Source organism: Eurosta solidaginis, chromosome 2, assembly GCF_040869045.1.
Source record: "Eurosta solidaginis isolate ZX-2024a chromosome 2, ASM4086904v1, whole genome shotgun sequence".
NCBI classification, from domain to species: Eukaryota; Metazoa; Arthropoda; class Insecta; order Diptera; family Tephritidae; genus Eurosta; species Eurosta solidaginis.
This window is the reverse complement of record NC_090320.1, coordinates 226,381,376-226,403,763: the sequence shown is the minus strand read 5'-3', so window position 1 is coordinate 226,403,763 and position 22,388 is coordinate 226,381,376. Positions and strand designations below refer to the sequence as shown.

Genomic DNA, 22,388 nt, shown 5'->3' with positions numbered 1-22,388 from the left:
ATCTTCTGCATGCAAACCATCCAGTTCATTGTCCACAGTGGGTTTCGCATTATTTATATTGTTTGTATTGTTTGTGTTCAATGAAGAACTTTCAAGTGGTCGTTCACACGATACAACGGGTGATACAGGCGGGCGGAGAGATGAGCGACGCTCTGCCATGCACTTCTCACACAAAAAAGATTTACCTGCCGAGAGCAAATAGTCAACATCGGTTTGCACAAAACCAACACAATGCAAGTGAAAAATTTCTTTGCACTTTGCACACTGAATTTTTGGATCTATGCGATCAACTTTTTGTTTGCACACACAAGGCATTTTAATATTAAATGAATATTCGATTAACTAGACAGCGGTTAGCGTCAATAAAGTTTATACACCAAGAGTCAATATGCAATTGCACGACAATTGGTCACAAAATTACGCGATTAAAGACGGTTTATTATGATAAAATTCACCATAATGCGGAGCAAAGAAAAAACACGTCCGCACTCCACGAATATAAATCAATGTTTGGCGGCTCTTCCGGCATCATTTCTGGATGGTTTTCGGGATCCGTCCGGGATTCCGTCGGGGTAATTTCGGGACTATTAGGGGACCATTTGGGGACCTTTCCGGCATCATTTCTGGATAATTTTCGGGATCCGTCCGGGATGCCGACGAGGTCATTTCGGGACTATTTCGGGATCATTTGGGATACCTACCGGCATCATTTCTGGATGGTTTTTGGGATTCGTCCGGGATCCCGTCGGGGTCATTTCGGGACTTTTTCTCGACTAATACGGGATCATTTGCCGACCCTTTCGGCATCATTTCTGGATGGTTTTCGGTATCCGTTCAGGATCCCGTCGGAATAATTGCGTGAATTTTTCGGGATCATTTTCGGGATCCCATCACGGTCATTTCGGGACTATTAGGGGATCATTTGAGGACCTTCCGGAATCATTTCTGGATAGTTTTCGGAATCCTTTCGGGATCCCGTCAGGGTCATTTCGGACTTTTCCGGGATCATTTAAGGATGGCTTTCAGGATTCGTCCGGGAACCCGTCAGGGTAATTTCTGGACTTTTCCGAGACTATTTCGGGATCATTTTGGGACCTTCCCAAGATCATTTCTGGATGGATTTCGGGATCTGTCCGGGATGCCGTCAGGGTCATTTTGGGACTATTATGTGATCATTTGAGGACCTTTCCGGCATCACTTCTGGATGGTTTTCGGTATCCGTTCAGGATCCCGTCGGAATAATTGCGTGACTTTTTCGGGATCATTTGGGGTCCCTTCCGGCATCATTTCTGGATGGTTTTTGGGATTCGTCCGGCATCCCGTCGGGGTCATTTCAGGACTTTTTCTCGACTAATATGGGATCATTTGCGGGCCCTTTCGGTATCATTTCTGGATAGTTGTCGGGATCCGTTCTGGATCCCGTCAGGGTCTTTTCGGAACTATTAGGAGATCATTTGAGGACCTTTCCGGCATCATTTCTGGATAGTTTTCGGGATACTTTCGGGTCCCATCAGGGTCATTTCGGGACTTTTTCGGCATCATTTAAGATTGGTTTTCAGGATTCGTCCGGGATCCTGTCAGGGTAATTTCTGGACTTTTCCGAGACTATTTCGGGATCATTTTGGGACCCTCCCAAGATCATTTCTGTATGGTTTTCGCGATCCATCGTGGATCCCCTCGGAGCCATTTCGGAACTTTTTCTGGAGTATGTCGGGATAATTTAGGGACCCTTCCTGGATATTTTCGGAATGGTTTTTGAGATCCGCCCTGGAGCCCGTCAGGGTCATTTCGGAACCTTTTCGGGATCATTTTGGAACACCTTCAGGGATTATTTCTGTGTGCTTCTCTGGATACGTCTGGAATCGTGTCGTTTTCATTTTGGGTTTTTTTTTGGGACTTTTCCGGGAACATTTGGAGACCCTTCCGGGGCATTTCTGGATGGTTTTCGGGATCCGTCCGCTATAGCGTGGGGGTCATTTCGTAGCTTTTTCTGGACAATTTCGGGATCATTTGTGATCCTATCAGGTTATCAGCTCATTTAGTTCTTTTTTTTACTCAATTTGAAAAATAAAATGCATTAGACAGAAAACAAAATTTTAAACAGATAACTTGATAAGCAGGCTAATGCGAAGAGCTCATATATTTAAATTTCTCCTTGCGGGCGGGGCCGCGGGTAAAGGCTAGTATATTATAAATGGGAAAGTTTGGATGTTAAGATGTTTGGATGTTTGGATGTTTGTCCAGACGTTTGTCTTTGTGACTCAATAACGCAAGAACGGCTGGACCGATTTGGATGAAATTTTGCACACATATAGCCAATAGTCTAGAAGGATCTACTAGCTATATATTTTTCAAAAGGGGCGTGGTCCCGCCCCCTAGGAACAGTTATAATTTAATTATTATATTTTTTCGTCTTTGCGACTGAATCACGCCAGAATGGCTACGCGGATTTTGATGAAATTTGGGACACAGACAGTAGTCTACTAGCGAAATTATTTTCGAACATGGAAAGAGGGGTGGGGTCCCACGACCCCTTCGAGAAATTATTTTTCATAATTTTTACACATTATAACTTTACGTATACTGGCCTTCACCAATATCACAGACTCAAGGGGTCAAATAAGTCGAGGGCTTACAAAGTAAGAAGTGACACCCTCCGCCCGCCCCCCTTTATCTCCCCTTCTGGTGTAAAATCCATAAATTGTTATAACTCAATATAAATTTTCTCCTAAATCAATAGTTTTTGGTATCTGACACATACAGATCGAGATCTAGACAATTTTGGAGGAACGATCAGTAGTCCTCTCCTTCTACACCCGCCATCCGCCCTCCTTCAATTGTTTTTATTAGCACGCTTTTATTAGCTTTACCAGCATGTTTCTATGTAACTTTTCATTCGCTCCAATGCGACTGCTGCCTTATTAACATGGTTTTATAATTAGTTTCACCTTATTTGTAATCCCGTAAGGGTCATATCGAGGCCCTTCCGGGTTCATTTCCGGATGGTTTTCGGGTTCGGTCCGGGATCCCGCCGGGGTAATTTCGGGACTTTTTCGGGACTATTTCGGGACCATTTTAGGACCCTTCCGGGATCAGTTCTGTATAGTTTTCGGGATCCGTCCGGGATCCCGTCGGGGTTATTTTGGGACATTTTCGGGACTATTCCGGAATTATTTCGCGATCATTTGGGGACCCTTCGGGCATCATTTCTGGATGGTTTTCGGCATCCGTCCGGGATCCCGTCGGGGGTACTTTCGGGATCATTTGCGTACCTTCGAGAGATAAATTCTTGATGGTTGCCGGGATCATTACGGGACTTTTTCGTGTTTATTTTGGGTCCCTTTAGGCATCATTTCTGGATGGTCTTCGGGATTCGTCCGGTATCCCGTCGGGGTCATTTCAGGACTTTTTCGCGACTAATACGGGATCATTTGGGGACCCTTTCGGCATCATTTCTGGATGGTTTTCGGGATCCGTCCGGGATCTCGTCGGGGTAATTTGGGGACTTTTTCGGGATCATTTGGGGGCTCTTCCGGGGTCATTTGGGGGCTCTTCCGGCATCATTTCTGGATGGTTTTCGGGATCCGTTCGGGATCCCGTCGGGGTCATTTCGGGACTTTTTCGCTTCTAATACGGGATCATTTGGGGACCTTTTCGGCATCATTTCTGTATGGTTTACGGGATCCGTTCGGGATCCCGTCATGGTCATTTCGGGACTTTTTCTCGACTTATACGGGATCATTTGGGGACCTTTTCGGCATCATTTCTGTATGGTTTTCGGGATCCGTCCGGGATCTCGTCGGGGTAATTTGGGGACTTTTTCGGGATCATTTGGGGGCTCTTCCGGGGTCATTTGGGGGCTCTTCCGGCATCATTTCTGGATGGTTTTCGGGATCCGTTCGGGATCCCGTCGGGGTCATTTCGGGACTTTTTCGCTTCTAATACGGGATCATTTGGGGACCTTTTCGGCATCATTTCTGTATGGTTTTCGGGATCCGTCCGGGATCCCGTCATGGTCATTTCGGGACTTTTTCTCGACTTATACGGGATCATTTGGGGACCTTTTCGGCATCATTTCTGTATGGTTTTCGGGATCCGTTCGGGATCCCTTCAGGGTAATTTTGGGACTTTTTCTCGACTAATACGGGTTCATTTGAGGTACCTTCCGGCATCATTGCTAGATGGTTTTCGGGATCCGTCCAGGATCCAATCAGGGTAATTTCGGGACTATTTCGGGATCATTTGGGGTACCTTCCGGCTTCATTTCTAGACGGTTTTCTGGACCCGTCCGGGATCCCGTCGGCGTAATTTCGGGACTTTTTATCGACTAATACGGTATCATTTGGGGTAGCTTCCGGCATCATTGCTAGATGGTTTTCGGGATCCGTACGGGATCCCGTCACGGTCATTTCGGTACTATTTCGTGATCATTTGGGGTACCTACCAGCTTCATTTCTAGATGGTTTTCGGGATCCGTCCGGGATCCAGTCAGAGTCATTTCGGGACTATTCCGGTATCATTTGGAGTACCTTCCGGCTTCATTTCTAGATGGTTTTCTGGATCCGTCCGGTCCCGTCGTGGTAATTTCGGTACTTTTTCTCGACTAATACAGGATCATTTAGGGTAGCTTCCGTCATCATTGCTAGATGGTTTTCGGGATCCGTCCGGGATCCCGTCTTGGTCATTTCGCGACTTTTTCTCGACTTATACGGGATCAATTGGGGACCCTTTCGGCATCATATCTGGATGCTTTTCGGGATCCGTCCGGGAACCCGTCGGTGCCATTTCGGGACTTTTTCTCGACTAATACGGGATCATTTGGGGACGCTTTCGGCATCATTTCTGGATGGTTTTCGGGATCCGTCCGGGATCCCGTCTTGGTCATTTCGGGACTTTTTCTCGACTTATACGGGATCATTTGGGGACCCCTTCGGCATCATATCTGGATGCTTTTCGGGATCCGTCCGGGAACCCGTCAGGGTCATTTCGGGACTTTTTCTCGACTAATACGGGATCATTTGGGGACGCTTTCGGCATCATTTCTGGATGGTTTTCGGGATCCGTCCGGGATCCCGTCGGGGTCATTTCGGGAATATTTCGGGATCATTTGGGGTACCTTCCTGCTTCATTTCTAGATGGTTTTCGGGATCCGTCCGGAATCCCGTCAGGGTCATTTCGGTACTATTTCGGGATCATTTGAGATACCTTCCGGCACCATTTCTAGATGGTTTATGGGATCCGTTCTGGATCCCGTCAGGTTCATTACGGAACTATTTCGGGATCCTTTGGGGTACCTTCCGGCATCATTTCTATATGGTTTTGAGGATCCGTCCGGGATCCCGTCGGGGTCATTTCGGGAATTTTTCTCGACTAATACGGGATCATTTGGGGACGCTTTCGGCATCATTTCTGGATGGTTTTCGGGATCCGTCCGGGATCCCGTCTTGGTAATTTCGGGACTTTTTCTCGACTTATACGGGATCATTTCGGGACCTTTTCGGCATCATTTCTGTATGGTTTTCGGGATCCCTTCAGGGTAATTTTGGGACTTTTTCTCGACTAATACGGGTTCATTTGAGGTACCTTCCGGCATCATTGCTAGATGGTTTTCGGGATCCGTCCAGGATCCAATCAGGGTCATTTCGGGACTATTTCGGGATCATTGGGGTACCTTCCTGCTTCATTTCTAGACGGTTTTCTGGATCCGTCCGGGATCCCGTCGGGGTAATTGCGGCACTTTTTCTCGACTAATACGGGATCATTTGGGGTAGCTTCCGGCATCATTGCTAGATGGTTTTCGGGATCCGTCCGGGATCCCGTCAGGGTCATTTCGGTACTATTTCGGGATCATTTGGGGTACCTACGGGCTTCATTTCTAGATGGTTTTCGGGATCCGTCCGGGATCCCGGCAGGGTCATTTCGGGACTATTTCGGTATCATTTTGGGTACCTTCCGGCTTCATTTCTAGATGGTTTTCTGGATCCGTCCGGGATCCCGTCGTGGTAATTTCGGGACTTTTTCTCGACTAATACAGGATCATTTAAGGTAGCTTCCGTCATCATTGCTAGATGGTTTTCGGGATCCGTCCGGGATCCCGTCTTGGTCATTTCGGGACTTTTTCTCGACTTATACGGGATCATTTGGGGACCCTTTCGGCATCATATCTGGATGCTTTTCGGGATCCGTCCGGGAACCCGTCGGGGTCATTTCGGGACTTTTTCTCGACTAATACGGGATCATTTGGGGACGCTTTCGGCATCATTTCTGGATGGTTTTCGGGATCCGTCCCGGATCCCGTCGGGGTCATTTGGGGTACCTTCCGGCATCATTTCTAGATGGTTTTCGGGATCCGTCCGGGATCCCGTCGGGGTCATTTCGGAACTTTTTCTCGACTAATACGGGATCATTTGGGGACGCTTTCGGCATCATTTCTGGATGGTTTTCGGGATCCGTCCGGGATCCCGTCTTGTTCATTTCGGGACTTTTTCTCTACTTATACGGGATCATTTGTGGACCCTTTCGGCATCATATCTGGATGCTTTTCGGGATCCGTCCGGGAATCCGTCGGGGTCATTTCGGGACTTTTTCTCCACTAATACGGGATCATTTGGGGACGCTTTCGGCATCATTTCTGGATGGTTTTCGGGATCCGTCCGGGATCCCGCCGGGGCCATTTCGGGACTATTTCGGGTTCATTTGGGGTACCTTCCGGCATCATTTCTAGATGGTTTTCGGGATCCGTCCGGGATCCCGTCGTGATAATTTCGGGACTTTTTCTCGACTAATACAGGATCATTTAGGGTAGCTTCCGTCACCATTGCTAGATGGTTTTCGGGATCCGTCCGGGATCCCGTCTTGGTCATTTCGCGACTTTTTCTCGACTTATACGGGATCATTTGGCGACCCTTTCGGCATCATATCTGGATGCTTTTCGGGATCCGTCCGGGAACCCGTCGGGGTCATTTCGGGACTTTTTCTCGACTAATACGGGATCATTTGGGGACGCTTTCGGCATCATTTCTGGATGGTTTTCGGGATCCGTCCGGGATCCCGTCTTGGTCATTTCGGGACTTTTTCTCGACTTATACGGGATCATTTGGGGACCCTTTCGGCATCATATCTGGATGCTTTTCGGGATCCGTCCGGGAACCCGTCAGTGTCATTTCGCGACTTTTTCCCGACTAATACGGGATCATTTGGGGACGCTTTCGGCATCATTTCTGGATGGTTTTCGGGATCCGTCCGGGATCCCGTCGGGGTCATTTCGGGAATATTTCGGGATCATTTGGGGTACCTTCCGGCATCATTTCTAGATGGTTTTCGGGATCCGTCCGGGATCCCGTCATGGTCATTTCGGTACTATTTCGGGATCATTTGAGATACCTTCCGGCACCATTTCTAGATGGTTTATGGGATCCGTTCGGGATCCCGTCAGGTTCATTACGGAACTATTTCGGGATCCTTTGGGGTACCTTCCGGCATCATTTCTATATGGTTTTGAGGATCTGTCCGGGATCCCGTCGGGGTCATTTCGGGAATTTTTCTCGACTAATACGGGATCATTTTGGGACGCTTTCGGCATCATTTCTGGATGGTTTTCGGGATCCGTTCGGTATCCCGTCGAGGTCATTTCGGGACTATTTCGGGATCATTTGGGGTACCTTCAGGCATCATTTCTAGATGGTTTTCGGGATCCGTCCGGGATCCCGTCGGGGTCATTTCGGTACTGTTTCAGGATCATTTGAGGTACCTTCCTTCACCATTTCTAGATGGTTTTAGGGATCCGGCCGGGATCCCGTCAGGGTCATTTCGGGACTATTTCGGGATACCTTCCGGCATCATTTCTGGATAGGTTTCGGGATCCATCCGGGATCCCAACGGGGTCAATTCAGGACTTTTTCTCGACTAATACGGGATGATTTGGGGACCCTTTCGGCATTATTTCTGGATGCTTTTCGGGATCCGTCAGGAATTCCGTCGGGGTCATTTCAGAACTTTTTCGGGACTAATACGGGATAATTAGGGGAGCCTTTCGGCATCATTTCTGGATGGTTTTCGGGATCCGTACGGGATCCTGCCAGGGTCATTTCGGGACTATTTCGGGATCATTTGGGGTACCTTCCGGCATCATTTCTATATGATTTTGAGGATCCGTCCGGGATCCCGTCGGGGTTATTTCGGGACTTTTTATCGACTGTTATCGGATCATTTGGGGACCCTTTCGGCATAATTTCTGGATGGTTTTCGGGATCCGTCCGGGATCCCTTCCGGGTCATTTCGGAACTTTTTCGGGACTATTTCGGGATCATTTGGGGTATTTTCCGGCATCATTTCTGTATGGTATTCGGGATCATTTTAGGTCCCTTCCGGTATAATTTCTGGATGGTTTTCGGTCATTTCGGGATCATTTCTGGATAGTTTTTGGGATCCGTGCGGGATCCCGTCGGGGTAATTTCTGGACCTTTTCGGGGCTATTACGGGATCATTTGGGGATCCTCTAGGGGTCGTTTCGTGACTTTTTCTGTTTTATTTCGGGATCATTTGGGGACCCTTCCGGCATAATTTCTTGATGGTTTGCCGGATCCATCAGGGTCATTTCGGGACCATTTTGGGATCATTTGGGGACCCTTCCGAGATCATTTCTGGATCCGTCCGGGATACCGTACGAGCCCTTTCGGGATTTTTTGTTACTTTTCCGGGATAGTTTTTGGACCCTTCCGGGATCATTTCTGGATCTGTGCGGGATCCCATCTGGGTCATTTCCGGACTATTTCGGGATCATTTTGGGATCCTTCCGGAATCATTTCTGTATGGTTTTCGCGATCCGTCGTTGATTCCCTCGGAGCCATTTCGGAACCTTTTCTGGAGTATGTCGGGGTCATTTGGGGACTTTTTCGGGATCATTTGGGGCTCTTCCGGCATCATTTCTGGATGGTTTTCGGGATCCGTGCGAGATCTTGTCGGGGTCATTTGGGGACTTTTTCGGGATCATTTGGGGGCTCTTCCGGCATCATTTCTGGATGGTTTTCGGGATCCGTCCGGGATATCGTCGGGGTCATTTGGGGACTTTTTCGGGATCATTTGGGGGCTCTTTCGGCATCATTTCTGGATGATTTTCGGGATCCGTCCGGGATCCCATCAGGGTAATTTCGGGACTATTAGGGGATCATTTGTGGACCTTTCCGGCATCATTTCTGGATAATTTTCGGTATCCGTCCGGGATTCCGACGAGGTCATTTCGGGATTATTTCGGGATCATTTGGGATACCTACCGGCATCATTTCTGTATGGTTTTTGGGATTCGTTCGGGATCCCGTCGGGGTCATTTCGGGACTTTTTCTCGACTAATACGGGATCATTTGCGGACCCTTTCGGCATAATTTCTGGATAGTTGTCAGGGTCTTTTCGGAACTATTGGGAGATCATTTGAGGACCTTTCCGGCATCATTGCAGGTTAGTTTTCGGGATCCTTTCCGGGTCCCATCAGGGTCATTTCGGGACTTTTTCGGCATCATTTAAGATTGGTTTTCAGGATTCGTCCGGTATCCGTCAGGGTAATTTCTGGACTTTTCCCAGACTATTTCGGGATACTTTTGGGACCCTCCCAAGATCATTTCTGAATGGATTTCGGGATCTGTCCGGGATGCCGTCAGGGTCATTTTGGGACTATTAGGTGATCATTTGAGGACCTTTTCGGTATCACTTCTGGATGGTTTTCGGTATCCGCTCAGGATCCCGTCGGAATTATTGCGGGACTTTTTCGGGATCATTTGGTGTCCCTTCCGGCATCATTTCTGGCTGGTTTTTGGGATTCGTCCGGCATCCCGTCGGGTTCATTTCGGGACTTTTTCTCGACTAATACGGGATCATTTGCGGGCCCTTTCGGCATCATTTCTAGATAGTTGTCGGGATCCGTTCGGGATCCCGTCAGGGTCTTTTCGGAACTATTAGGTGATCATTTGAGGACATTTCCGGCATCATTTCTGGATAGTTTTCGGTATCCTTTCGGGGTCCAGTCAGGGTCATTTCGGGACTTTTTCGGGATCATTTAGAGATGGCTTTCAGGATTCGTCCGGGAACCCGTCAGGGTAATTTCTGAACTTTTCCTAGACTATTTCGGGATAATTTTGGGACCTTCCCAAGATCATTTCTGGATGGATTTTGGGATCAGTCCGGGATGCCGTCAGGGTCATTTTGGTATTAGGTGATCATTTGAGGACCTTTCCGGCATCACTTTTGGATGGTTATCGGTATCAGATCAGGATCCCCTCGGAATCATTGCGGGACTTTTTCGGGATCATTTGGGGTCCCTCCCAAGATCATTTCTGGATGGATTTCGGGATCTGTCCGGGATCCCGTCAGGGTCATTTAGGGGTGCGTTCGAGATCCCGTCAGGGTCATTTCGTGACTTCTTCGGGAATATATCGGGATCATTTCTGGATGGTTTATGGGATCCGTCCATGACCCCTTAAGGGTCATTTCGGGACTATTAGGTGATCATTTGAGGACCTTTCCGGCATCACTTCTGGATGATTTTCGGTATCCGTTCGGGATCCCGTTGGAATCAATGCGGGACTTTTACGGAATCATTTGGGATTCCTTCCGGCATCATTTCTGGATGGTTTTCGGGATTTGTCCGGGATCCCGTCGGGGTTATTTCGGGACCTTTTCGGGGCTAATACGGGATCATTTGGGGATCCTCTAGTGGTCGTTTCGTGACTTTTTCTGTATTATTTCGGGATCATTTTGGGACCCTTTCGGCATAATTTCTTGATGGTTTGCCCGATCCATCAGGGTAATTTCGGGACCATTTTGGGATCATTTGGGGACCCTTCCGAGATCATTTCTGGATCCGTCCGGGATGCCGTAGGAGCCATTTCGGGATTTTTTGTTACTTTTCCGGGATAGTTTTTGCACCCTTCCGGGATCATTTCTGGATCTGTGCGGGATCCCATCTGGGTCAATTCCGGACTATTTCGGGATCATTTTGGAATCCTTCCGGAATCATTTCTGTATGGTTTTCGCGGTCCATCGTGGATCCCCTCGGAGCCATTTCGGAACTTTTTCTGGAGTTAGTCGGGATAATTTAGGGACCCTTCCTGGATATTTTCTGGATGGTTTCTGAGATCCGTCCGGGAGCCCGTCAGGGTAATTTCGGAACTTTTTCGGGACTATTTCGGGATCAATTTGGTACCCTTCAGACATCATTTCTGTGTGGTTATCTGGATAAGTCTAGAATCGTGTCGTTGTCATTTCGGGTTTTTTTGGAACTACTTCGGGAACTTTTGGAAACACTTCCGGGGCGTTTCTGAATGGTTTTCGGGATCCGTCCGCGATAGCGTCGGGGTCATTTCGTGGCTTTTTCTGGATAATTTCGTTATCATTTTGGGATCCTATCAGGTTATCAGCTCATAAAGTTCTTTTTTTTACTCAATTACAAAAATAAAATGCATTAGACAGAAAAAAAATTTTAAACAGATAACTTTATAAGCAGGCTAACGTGAATAGCCCACATATTTCATTTTCTCCTTGCGGACGGGGCCGCGGGTAAAGGCTAGTATATATTATAAATGGGAAAGTTTGGATGTTAAGATGTTTGGATGTTTGGATGTTTAGATGTTTGGATGTTTGGATGTTTGGATGTTTGTCCAGACGTTTGTCTTTGTGACTCAATAACGCAAGAACGGCTGGACCGATTTGGATGAAATTTTGCACACATATAGCCAATAGTCTAGAAGGATCTACTAGCTATATATTTTTCAAAAGGGGCGTGGTCCCCGCCCCCTAGGAACAGTTGTAATGTAATTATTATATTTTTTCGTCTTTGCGACTGAATCACGCCAGAATGGCTACACGGATTTTGATGAAATTTGGGACACAGACAGTAGTCTACTAACGAAATTTTTTTCGAACATGGAAAGAGGGGTGGGGGTCCCACGACCCTTCGAGAAATTATTTTTCATAATTTTTACACATTATAACTTTACGTATACTGGCCTTCACCAATATCACAGACTCAAGGGGTCAAATAAGTCGAGGGCTTACAAAGTAAGCAGTGACACCCTCCGCCCGCCCCCTTTATCTCCCCCTCTGGTGTAAAATCCATAAATTGTTATAACTCAATCTAAATTTTCTCCTAAATCAATAGTTTTTGGTATCTGGTACATACAGAACGAGATCTAGACAATTTTGGAGGAACGATCAGTGGTCCTCTCCTCTACTCCCGCCATCCGCCCTCCATCAATTGTTTTTATTAGCACGCTTTTATTAGCTTTACCTGTATGTTTCTATCTAACTTTTTATTCGCTCCAATGCGCCTGCTGCCTTATTAACATGGTTTTATAATTAGCTTCACATTATTTGTAATCCCGTAAGGGTCATATCGAGACCCTTCCGGGATCATTTCTGGATGGTTTTCGGGATCGGTCCGGGATTACGCCGGGGTAATTTCGGGACTTTTTCGGGACTATTTCGGGATCATTTTGGGACCCTTCTGGGATCATTTCTGTATAGTTTACGGGATCCGTCCGGGATCCCGTCGGGGTTATTTTGGAACAATTTCGGGACTATTCCGGAATCATTTCGGGACTATTTCGCGATCATTTGGGGACCCTTCCGGCATCATTTCTGGATGGTTTTCGGGATCCGTGCGGGATCTCGTCGGGGTCATATGGGGACTTTTTCGGGATCATTTGGGGGCTCTTCCGGCATCATTTCTGGATGGTTTTCGGGATCCGTTCGGGATATCGTCGGGGTCATTTGGGGACTTTTTCGGGATCATTTGGGGGCTCTTCCGGCATCATTTCTGGATGGTTTTCGGGATCCGTCCGGAATCTCGTCGGGGTCATTTGGGGACTTTTTCGGGATCATTTTTGGGCTCATCCGGCATCATTTCTGGATGGTTTTCGGGACCCGCCCGGGATCCCGTCGGGGTCATTTCGGTACTTTTTCGCGACTAATACGGGATCATTTGGGAACCCTTTCGGCATAATTTCTGGATGGTTTTCGGGATCCGTCCGGGATCCCGTCGGGGTCATTTCGGAACTTTTTCGCGACTAATACGGGATCATTTGGGAACCCTTTCGGCATCATTTCTGGATGGTTTTCGGGATCCGTCCGGGATCCCATTAGGGTAGTTTCGGAACTATTAGGGGATCATTTGGGAACCTTTCCGGCTTCATTTCTGGATAATTTTCGGGATCCGTCCGGGATGCCGACGAGGTCATTTCGGGACTATTTCGGGATCATTTGGGATACCTACCGGCATCATTTCTGGTTGGTTTTTGGGATTCGTCCGGGATCCCGTCGTGGTCCTTTCGGGACTTTTTTTCGACTAATACGGGATCATTTGCGGACCCTTTCGGCATCATTTCTGGATAGTTGTCGGGATCCCGTCACGGTCATTTCGGGACTATTAGGGGATCATTTGAGGACCTTTCCGGCATCATTTCTGTATTGTTTTCGGAATCCTTTCGGGATCCCGTCAGGGTCATTTTGGGACTTTTTTGGGGCTAATACGGGATCATTTGGGGATCCTCTAGGGGTCGTTTCGTGACTTTTTCTGTTTTATTTCGGGATCATTTGGGGACCCTTCCGGCATAATTTCTTGATGGTTTGCCGGATCCATCAGGGTCATTTCGGGACCATTTTGGGATCATTTGGGGACCCTTCCGAGATCATTTCTGGATCCGTCCGGGATGCCGTAGGAGCCATTTCGGGATTTTTTGTTACTTTTGCGGGATAGTTTTTGGACCCTTCCGGGATCATTTCTGGATCTATGCGGGATCCCATCTGGGTCATTTCCGGACTATTTCGGGATCATTTTGGGATCCTTCCGGAATCATTTCTGTATGGTTTTCGCGATCCGTCGTTGATTCCCTCGGAGCCATTTCGGAACCTTTTCTGGAGTATGTCGGGGTCATTTGGGGACTTTTTCGGGATCATTTGGGGCTCTTCCAGCATCATTTCTGGATGGTTTTCGGGATCCGTGCGGGATCTCGTCGGGGTCATTTGGGGACTTTTTCGGGATCATTTGGGGGCTCTTCCGGCATCATTTCTGGATGGTTTTCGGGATCCGTCCGGGATATCGTCGGGGTCATTTGGGGATTTTCCGGGATCATTTGGGGGCTCTTCCGGCATCATTTCTGGATGGTTTTCGGGATCCGTCCGGGATATCGTCGGGGTCATTTGGGGATTTTCCGGGATCATTTGGGGGCTCTTCCGGCATCATTTCTGGATGGTTTTCGGGATCCGTCCGGGATCCCATCAGGGTAGTTTCGGGACTATTAGGGGATCATTTGGGAACCTTTCCGGCTTCATTTCTGGATAATTTTCGGGATCCGTCCGGGATGCCGACGGGGTCATTTCGGGACTATTTCGGGATCATTTGGGATACCTACCGGCATCATTTCTGGATGGTTTTTGGGATTCGTCCGGGATCCCGTCGGGGTCATTTCGGGACTTTTTCTCGACTAATACGGGATCATTTGCGAACCCTTTCGGCATAATTTCTGGATAGTTGTCGGGATCTGTTCGGGATCCCGTCACGGTCATTTCGGAACTATTAGGGGATCATTTGAGGACCATTCAGGCATCATTTCTGAATAGTTTTTGGAATCCTTTCGGGATCCCGTCAGGGTCATTTCGGGGCTTTTTCGGGATCATTTAAGGATGGCTTTCAGGATTCGTCCGGGAACCCGTCAGGTTAATTTCTGGACTTTTCCGAGACTATTTCGGGATCATTTTGGGACCTTCCCAAGATCATTTCTGGATGGATTTCGGGATTTGTCCGGGATGCCCTCAGGGTCATTTTGGGACTATTAGGTGAGCATTTGAGGACCGTTCCGGCATCACTTCTGGATGGTTTTCGGTATCCGTTCAGATTCCCGTCGGAATAATTGCGGGACTTTTTCGGGATCATTGGGGTCCCTTCCAAAATCATTTCTGGATGGTTTTTGGGATTCGTCCGGCATCCCGTCGGGGTCATTTCGGGACTTTTTCTCGACTAATACGGGATCATTTGCGGGTCCTTTCGGTATCATTTCTGGATAGCTGTCGGGATCCGTTCGGGATCCCGTCAGGGTCTTTTCGGAACTATTGGGAGATCATTTGAGGACCTTTCCGGCATCATTTCTGGTTAGTTTTCGGGATCCTTTCCGGGTCCCATCAGGGTCATTTCGGGACTTTTTCGGCATCATTTAAGATTGGTTTTCAGGATTCGTCCGGTATCCGTCAGGGTAATTTCTGGACTTTTCCCAGACTATTTCGGAATAATTTTGGGACCCTCCCAAGATCATTTCTGGATGGATTTCGGGATCTGTCCGGGATGCCGTCAGGGTCATTTTGGGACTATTAGGTGATCATTTGGGGACCTTTTCGGCATCACTTCTGGATGGTTTTCGGTATCCGCTCAGGATCCCGTCGGAATTATTGCGGGACTTTTTCGGGATCATTTGGTGTCTCTTCCGGCAACATTTCTGGCTGGTTTTTGGGATTCGTCCGGCATCCCGTCGGGTTCATTTCGGGACTTTTTCTCGACTAATACGGGATCATTTGCGGGCCCTTTCGGCATCATTTCTAGATAGTTGTCGGGATCCGTTCGGGATCCCGTCAGGGTCTTTTCGGAACTATTAGGTGATCATTTGAGGACATTTCCGGCATCATTTCTGGATAGTTTTCGGAATCCTTTCGGGGTCCAGTCAGGGTCATTTCGGGACTTTTTCGGGATCATTTAGAGATGGCTTTCAGGATTCGTCCGGAACCCGTCAGGGTAATTTCTGAACTTTTCCGAGACTATTTCGGGATAATTTTGGGACCTTCCCAAGATCATTTCTGGATGGATTTTGGGATCAGTCCGGGATGCCGTCAGGGTCATTTTGGTATTAGGTGATCATTTGAGGAACTTTCCGGCATCACTTCTGGATGGTTATCGGTATCCGATCAGGATCCCCTCGGAATCATTGCGGGACTTTTTCGGGATCATTTGGGGTCACTCCCAAGATCATTTCTGGATGGATTTCGGGATCTGTCCGGGATCCCGTCAGGGTCATTTAGGGGTACGTTCGAGATCCCGTCAGGGTCATTTCGGGACTTCTTCGGGAATATATCGGGATCATTTCTGGATGGTTTATGGGATCCGTCCATGACCCCTTAAGGGTCATTTCGGGACTATTAGGTGATCATTTGAGGACCTTTCCGGCGTCACTTCTGGATGATTTTCGGTATCCGTTCGGGATCCCGTCGGAATCAATGCGGGACTTTTACGGAATCATTTGGGATTCCATCCGGCATCATTTCTGGATGGTTTTCGGGATTTATCCGGGATCCCTTCGGGGTTATTTCGGGACCTTTTCGGGGCTAATACGGGATCATTTGGGGATCCTCTAGGGGTCGTTTCGTGACTTTCTGTATTATTTCGGGATCATTTTGGGGACCCTTTCGGCATAATTTCTTGATGGTTTGCCGGATCCATCAGGGTCATTTCGGTACCATTTTGGGATCATTTGGGGACCCTTCCGAGATCATTTCTGGATCCGTCCGGGATGCCGTAGGAGCCATTTCGGGATTTTTTGTTACTTTTCCGGAATAGTTTTTGCACCCTTCCGGGATCATTTCTGGATCTGTGCGGGATCCCATCTGGGTCAATTCCGGACTATTTCGGGATCATTTTGGAATCCTTCCGGAATCATTTCTGTATGGTTTTCGCGATCCATCGTGGATCCCCTCGGAGCCATTTCGGAACTTTTTCTGGAGTTAGTCGGGATAATTTAGGGACCCTTCCTGGATATTTTCTGGATAGTTTCTGAGATCCGTCCCGGAGCCCGTCAGGGTAATTTCGGAACTTTTTCGGGACTATTTCGGGATCAATTTGGTACCCTTCAGGCATCATTTCTGTGTGGTTATCTGGATAAGTCTAGAATCGTGTCGTTGTCATTTCGGTTTTTTTTGGGACTACTTCGGGAACTTTTGGAACACTTCCGGGGCGTTTCTGGATGGTTTTCGGGATCCGTCCGCGATAGCGTCGGGGTCATTTCGTGGCTTTTTCTGGATAATTTCGTTATCATTTTGGGATCCTATCAGGTTATCAACTCATAAAGTTCTTTTTTTTACTCAATTACAAAAATAAAATGCATTAGACAGAAAAAAAAATTTAAACAGATAACTTTATAAGCAGGCTAACGTGAATAGCCCACATATTTCATTTTCTCCTTGCGGACGGGGCCGCGGGTAAAGGCTAGTTTATAATATAACTTATAAGTGCCTTCTCAGCCATGAGTACCGCCCAATATCTGTTAGTTACGGGTTTGTCGAGTTGTTTTCTCTAGATCGGCAATTTTCAGTAAAAGCAGGATGTTACAAGTCATCATGTTTGGTCGGTATGTATAAGACTGCTAAGAGCTCCTGATCTAAAGTTTTTCCAAGCGGGGTCGCCCATCGGCAGTGTTTGGCAAGCACTTCGAGTATATTTCTGCCATGAAAAGCTCTCAGTGAAAACCCATCTGCTAGGTCCTGTCCCGCCAATTTGTAGGAAAAATTAAAAGGAGCGCGACGCAAATTGGAAGAGAAGTTCGGCCTAAAATCTCTTCGGAGGTTATTGCGCCTTACATTTATTTATTTTTAATTAAAGCGTTTGTATTTCTTATGTTCCCTCTGCGAATTCAATACACAAGATCCGATGAAAACCCAGTGCTGAGAAAATGGTGAAAATCAGCTGAAAAAGATTTTTTACTAAGCTATAAAGGTTGCTCCTGCATAAATGGGCCTCGTACCAGCTCAGCAAGCGTTGGGAGAACATCACCGCTTGAAGGGTAGCAAGATCTTTCTGGCCAGAAGTGGATGGCAGAAGGTTTGCCGAAATAATTATGTTAATTAAAGCTCATCTTTCAATGGTCGTTGGGGTTTTGACAGCGCACTATCCAATGGGAATCCATGCGGTACGTTTCATACTAGAAACCCCATTATACTGTAGCTGTATGGAGGATGATGAGGTGGAATCATCGAATAACTATATGCTTGATCGCTAAGCATTTACCAGTGCTGGGCGAAAGTACTTCGGTCGCGACTCACTTGGATCTCCGGAGGATTTATCCAAGGTTAAGATAGGTCTCATTTGAAACTATTCATTGCTACGCAATGATTCTCTAAGTGGCTATAGCTACGTCAGCGTTATTTTATTGTATGCGCTATCACAACGAACCTTCCTCACTTGGAAGCTTCCCCTAACATGGTAGCTATGTACCACCTAACCTAACCCACCTAATATAAAAAGACAGATTACTTAAAAATATATGTTAATGATGACCATAATTGAAACTGTGATTGTGTTGGTAAGAGTATTATCATCTCAGTGGTGGTGGTTTAGTCTATTATTGACGAGCAACGAGGCAAGATATATGCACGCATATTTGCTAATAACAAAAAAATTTTTTTCAAGTGTGCTATACAAAATATGGAAGTTGGAGCAAAGACACGTACTACTTTCGAAAAGGGTTTCAAAACTTGTTCTATTAGCACTAACTAAGTAATAGAGCTATTTAGAACTATGTTTTTAAATTTGAGGTTCGGCGAAAAAATTCTTCAAGTATTCTTCTGTTTCACCCACTATAGCTTGATAAGAATAGAAAAGGTATTCCTAATTAAGTTTTGGACACCATATATGTATGTATGTAATACTCCTATATTGCTAATAGAAAATGCTCTCAATGTGTTTTGAATTCGAAATGAAAACAAGAAATCCTATAAAATTTTTGTGATTGTAGCAGCATAAGTGTGACAAAAAAAAATTGAATTTTAGGTACATTCCATGATTCAATTACTAGAGGTTTGTTCTCCAATGATGACAGACCTTTGACACTCCCAAATTGAAAAATCTGGACGGGTTGCTTTTACGAAGTAAGGAAAACGGGGAATAATTCAATCCCCTTCAGTGAAAATTGTAGTAGAAAAGTATCTTTGGTAGTATTTTAGTAGTGATAATAAATTTGTAAATGCCAAAAGTTTTTGGGGAAATAATTCATTTTCTACTAAATATTTCGTGAATTGATAAAGTTATGTTGGTTTGGTCATTCTTTCGGAAATTGTTTGAAGAATGCCGTACGTTAGAATTTTATTCAAAAATGCAATATCTCAAAATTTGTTTCAAAAACTCCCTATATGAGCATAAGTTCTATGCATTTTGTCATAAGAGGGAGTTATGGAAAAGCATTCTGAGGTGAAGCGTTCTTCAATCTAACTCTAATATAGGGCGGTTTTGTGACAAATCCTGATTTGGGAAATTTTTGAAAAATATTTTGAGATAGCACGATTTTGAACAAGGCAGCCGACATGAGGTGATACGCTACTCAGCAGCCGCAATGAACTGACAAAAACAAAAATAAAAGAAAATGGCTTATTGTCTTAGAACTTTATATTCCTACCTTGACTTTGACAGAAGAGTTAAGCTTTTGTGCGGTTCTGCTACACAGGGAGTATTCACCTTTTTCTTCTAAAATTTCGGAAAGCTCCTTTCCGTTAAGTATTCATGGAAGCGTATCGGATAAACCGTTAATTTAGAATATTCGGAATACGTTCATTTGATACTACCTCACGAGATCCGAATATATTAAATAAGTATATACAAAATATTCCAAATATAAACCGATTTCCCAAATTCTTAAATGGAGACGAATGTTCCGAACATACGGAATTAATAGAATAGAAGGTCCAATTTTAATACGCGCCTAAAAATATCGAAAGAAGTGTCAAAAGACGCGTATTGACCTCGATAACAATAATTCGAAGGCGGAAAAAAATTTTAGCTCGTTCAAAAGATATTGACGAAAACCCGAAAAATTACCTCAGGTTTAGTTGGCGGCCTTCAGCCGAGCTTATAAAAAATTACCCTGGCCGGTCCACCAATGAGGTGGGATCAAAATTAAATGCATGCAAAATCCCTTTGTACACAAAATCTTTTTTAGTGCACAAAAACATTACAACAACCACATGAAAATTGCCAACTTCAACTGCAAGTATCTCCGGACAGAGATACAATTTTTCTTTACCGCCTTCCGATTATTGTTGTCAAGGTTACCTCTCTCGATATTTTTGGGCGCGTATTAGCAGTAGACTCCTATTCTAGACTTTACATGAATAAGTTAACATGCTCAATGAGTACATTTCGTTATGGCATCTCTAATATTTACTAATGGCATTTTTACGTGAATCGATTTAATAGTTGAGGTTTTGACGTTGAACGATGAATTTTGAATTGGTTTAGGTTTCGTATATTCATAGGTTTACGAAATTGCACGATTTCACAAAATTACCCCTATGTTCAATGTTCAGCCATACTAATGGATCGAGGCATAGTTAATAAAGTCACTATAAAATTTAAAAAAATGTTCTAAGGAATTATGCAGTTCAGTACTTATCCGGTATTTGCAAACTGTTTCCTTCATATTTCTACTACTAATATTTTCCGAAAATTCGCCAAGAAGCAACACAGTTAACGGATGTCAATTCGATTTGGAAGAAAAATGTCCGCAATCGTCAAAAAATGTGCCGGTCGAGCAAACCTCTTGTGATTGAATCATGGGTACATTCGATTATTGAATACAAAAACAAAAACGTTTAAACAGCAATATAGTGGCACTCTGATGTTTGGGAATGTACCTAGCCTTTTGTAGCAATATAGGAGTATTATATATATGTTGGACACTCATTTAGGACATCATGGAAAAAGACCTGTTTTACCGTTAAACCTAAATGTTTTAGAACTCTTTAGCTTTACGTTCTTATCTATGTATAATTTTAAATATATATTCTAAAATGTATATCTCTATTTATTTGCATGCAGTTATTTGGAGTTTTTTCCGAGTTAATGTAACGTTACAGAAACAGTAAGAGCTAGTTTTTTCATTTAAAGTTTCCGTTTACTTTGCAACTAACAAATTTGAAAATTTTCTACAAATTACAAAAATGTGCAGGGCAAATCCAAAAACCGCAAACCGCAAAGAAAAAGATAACAAAATTCTTCAGTAGAAAAGGGGATATAGAGCCAGAAGAACCAACAACAACAGCAGTAACCACAAAAAATACCGGCACCAAACAAAAGCGTACAGCACCAAAACCACCTGAATTAAAAGACACACCGTCAAATGTTACACAAGAAATCAAACAAGTCTCGCCACCACAAGAGATAACGACATATAATGAACAAACAATGATAACAACAACAACAAAGGGGGAATTGGAAACTAAACAAACAACCAAACATAAAACCCATGAAGATCATCGTGAGTTTATTGAGCTTCTCTTTGCTGCTGCTACCACAGCCGACACAGATAGCACAACAGACAATGAGCATGAGTGGCCTGACTATAATGATGACGATGACGTTGGTGGAGGCAATGATTTTACTAGAACTGATATAGCGAATGCTAGAAGCAAGCAAGCAAAACAAACACAAAAACATATCATTAAACAATTGGAAGAGTCAACAGTTGAATATGATGCGGTGTTGGAAAGCTTCCAAGGGCTTCCAACGTCTATACAACAAGCCAATGAAGCCGACAATCGGAATGAGAACACAAAGCAAAATGGTAGAGTAGAGAGGCACACTAACAAACTTACACAAACCGAAAATATACACAAAAACAAAGCAAATACATTAACTGTGGTTGATGGTAAAAAGCGTGAAAAAATTTATCGTGGTGAGCGCGGTTAGTGAGTGTAAAAAATAATTGAAGAGAGGCTTAAAGAGTGTACGCTGTCAATAAAAAGGGCTGAGGCGATGCTGTCAATGTTGGTTGAATTTCATAGTGCCGCCTTTATTGAAAACCCGGTTTCGTGTAAAGCTGTTAATAATCCGAGCACTTCTTCCTCTTTGTATTGCTCTAGTTAATTTTCCAAATCTGTTTTAAAAAGAGGGGGTAGACTTAAGTTTAATTTTTACTTGTATCCATGGTAGATTACTTAGTTAATTGGCGCTTAACCGTTTGTTGCGTTAAATCAAGGTATATGTTGGAGCTTCTTCAAATTTTTTATTTAAAATTTACCGAACCTTTTCGAGTTTCTAGTTTTGTAGCTCAATCAATTTTAGTCTAACAAAGTGCAATTTATAAGTCTGTCAAAATTTAAAAAAAAGTTTAGTTCACGAAATTTGATTTTAAAAAATTTTACTGCTATTTTTCTGTTCGCTGCTGTAATTAAGATTAAATAAATTTTTTAAGTACTTCCTTCATATACATACATAAATGGACCAAAAGGAACGAAAAATATCTCTCGGGGAGTGTTATCGATGTTCATGGTGTAGTAATTGAAACCACGTTTTTATTTTATAACAAAACTTTAAATTATATTTTTTAAAACGCCTAAATGTATGCGTCAAATTCTTTCTAAATTTTTCACTA

General features: G+C 44.9%; 1 protein-coding gene across 10 annotated transcripts in view; it reads left to right on the top strand.

The window, feature by feature from the left end:
- Nucleotides 1-22,388, top strand: part of capu (cappuccino) — a 219,331-nt gene that overhangs the window by 74,581 nt on the left and 122,362 nt on the right. For 2 of the 10 annotated variants that reach the window (XM_067767177.1, XM_067767178.1), the window contains exon 3: nt 20,964-21,578. The exons of the other annotated variants lie outside the window; for them this stretch is intronic. In XM_067767177.1, coding sequence (XP_067623278.1) covers nt 20,964-21,578 — 615 coding nt within the window. The remainder of the gene's footprint in view (nt 1-20,963; nt 21,579-22,388) is intronic. 10 annotated transcript variants of the gene reach the window in all.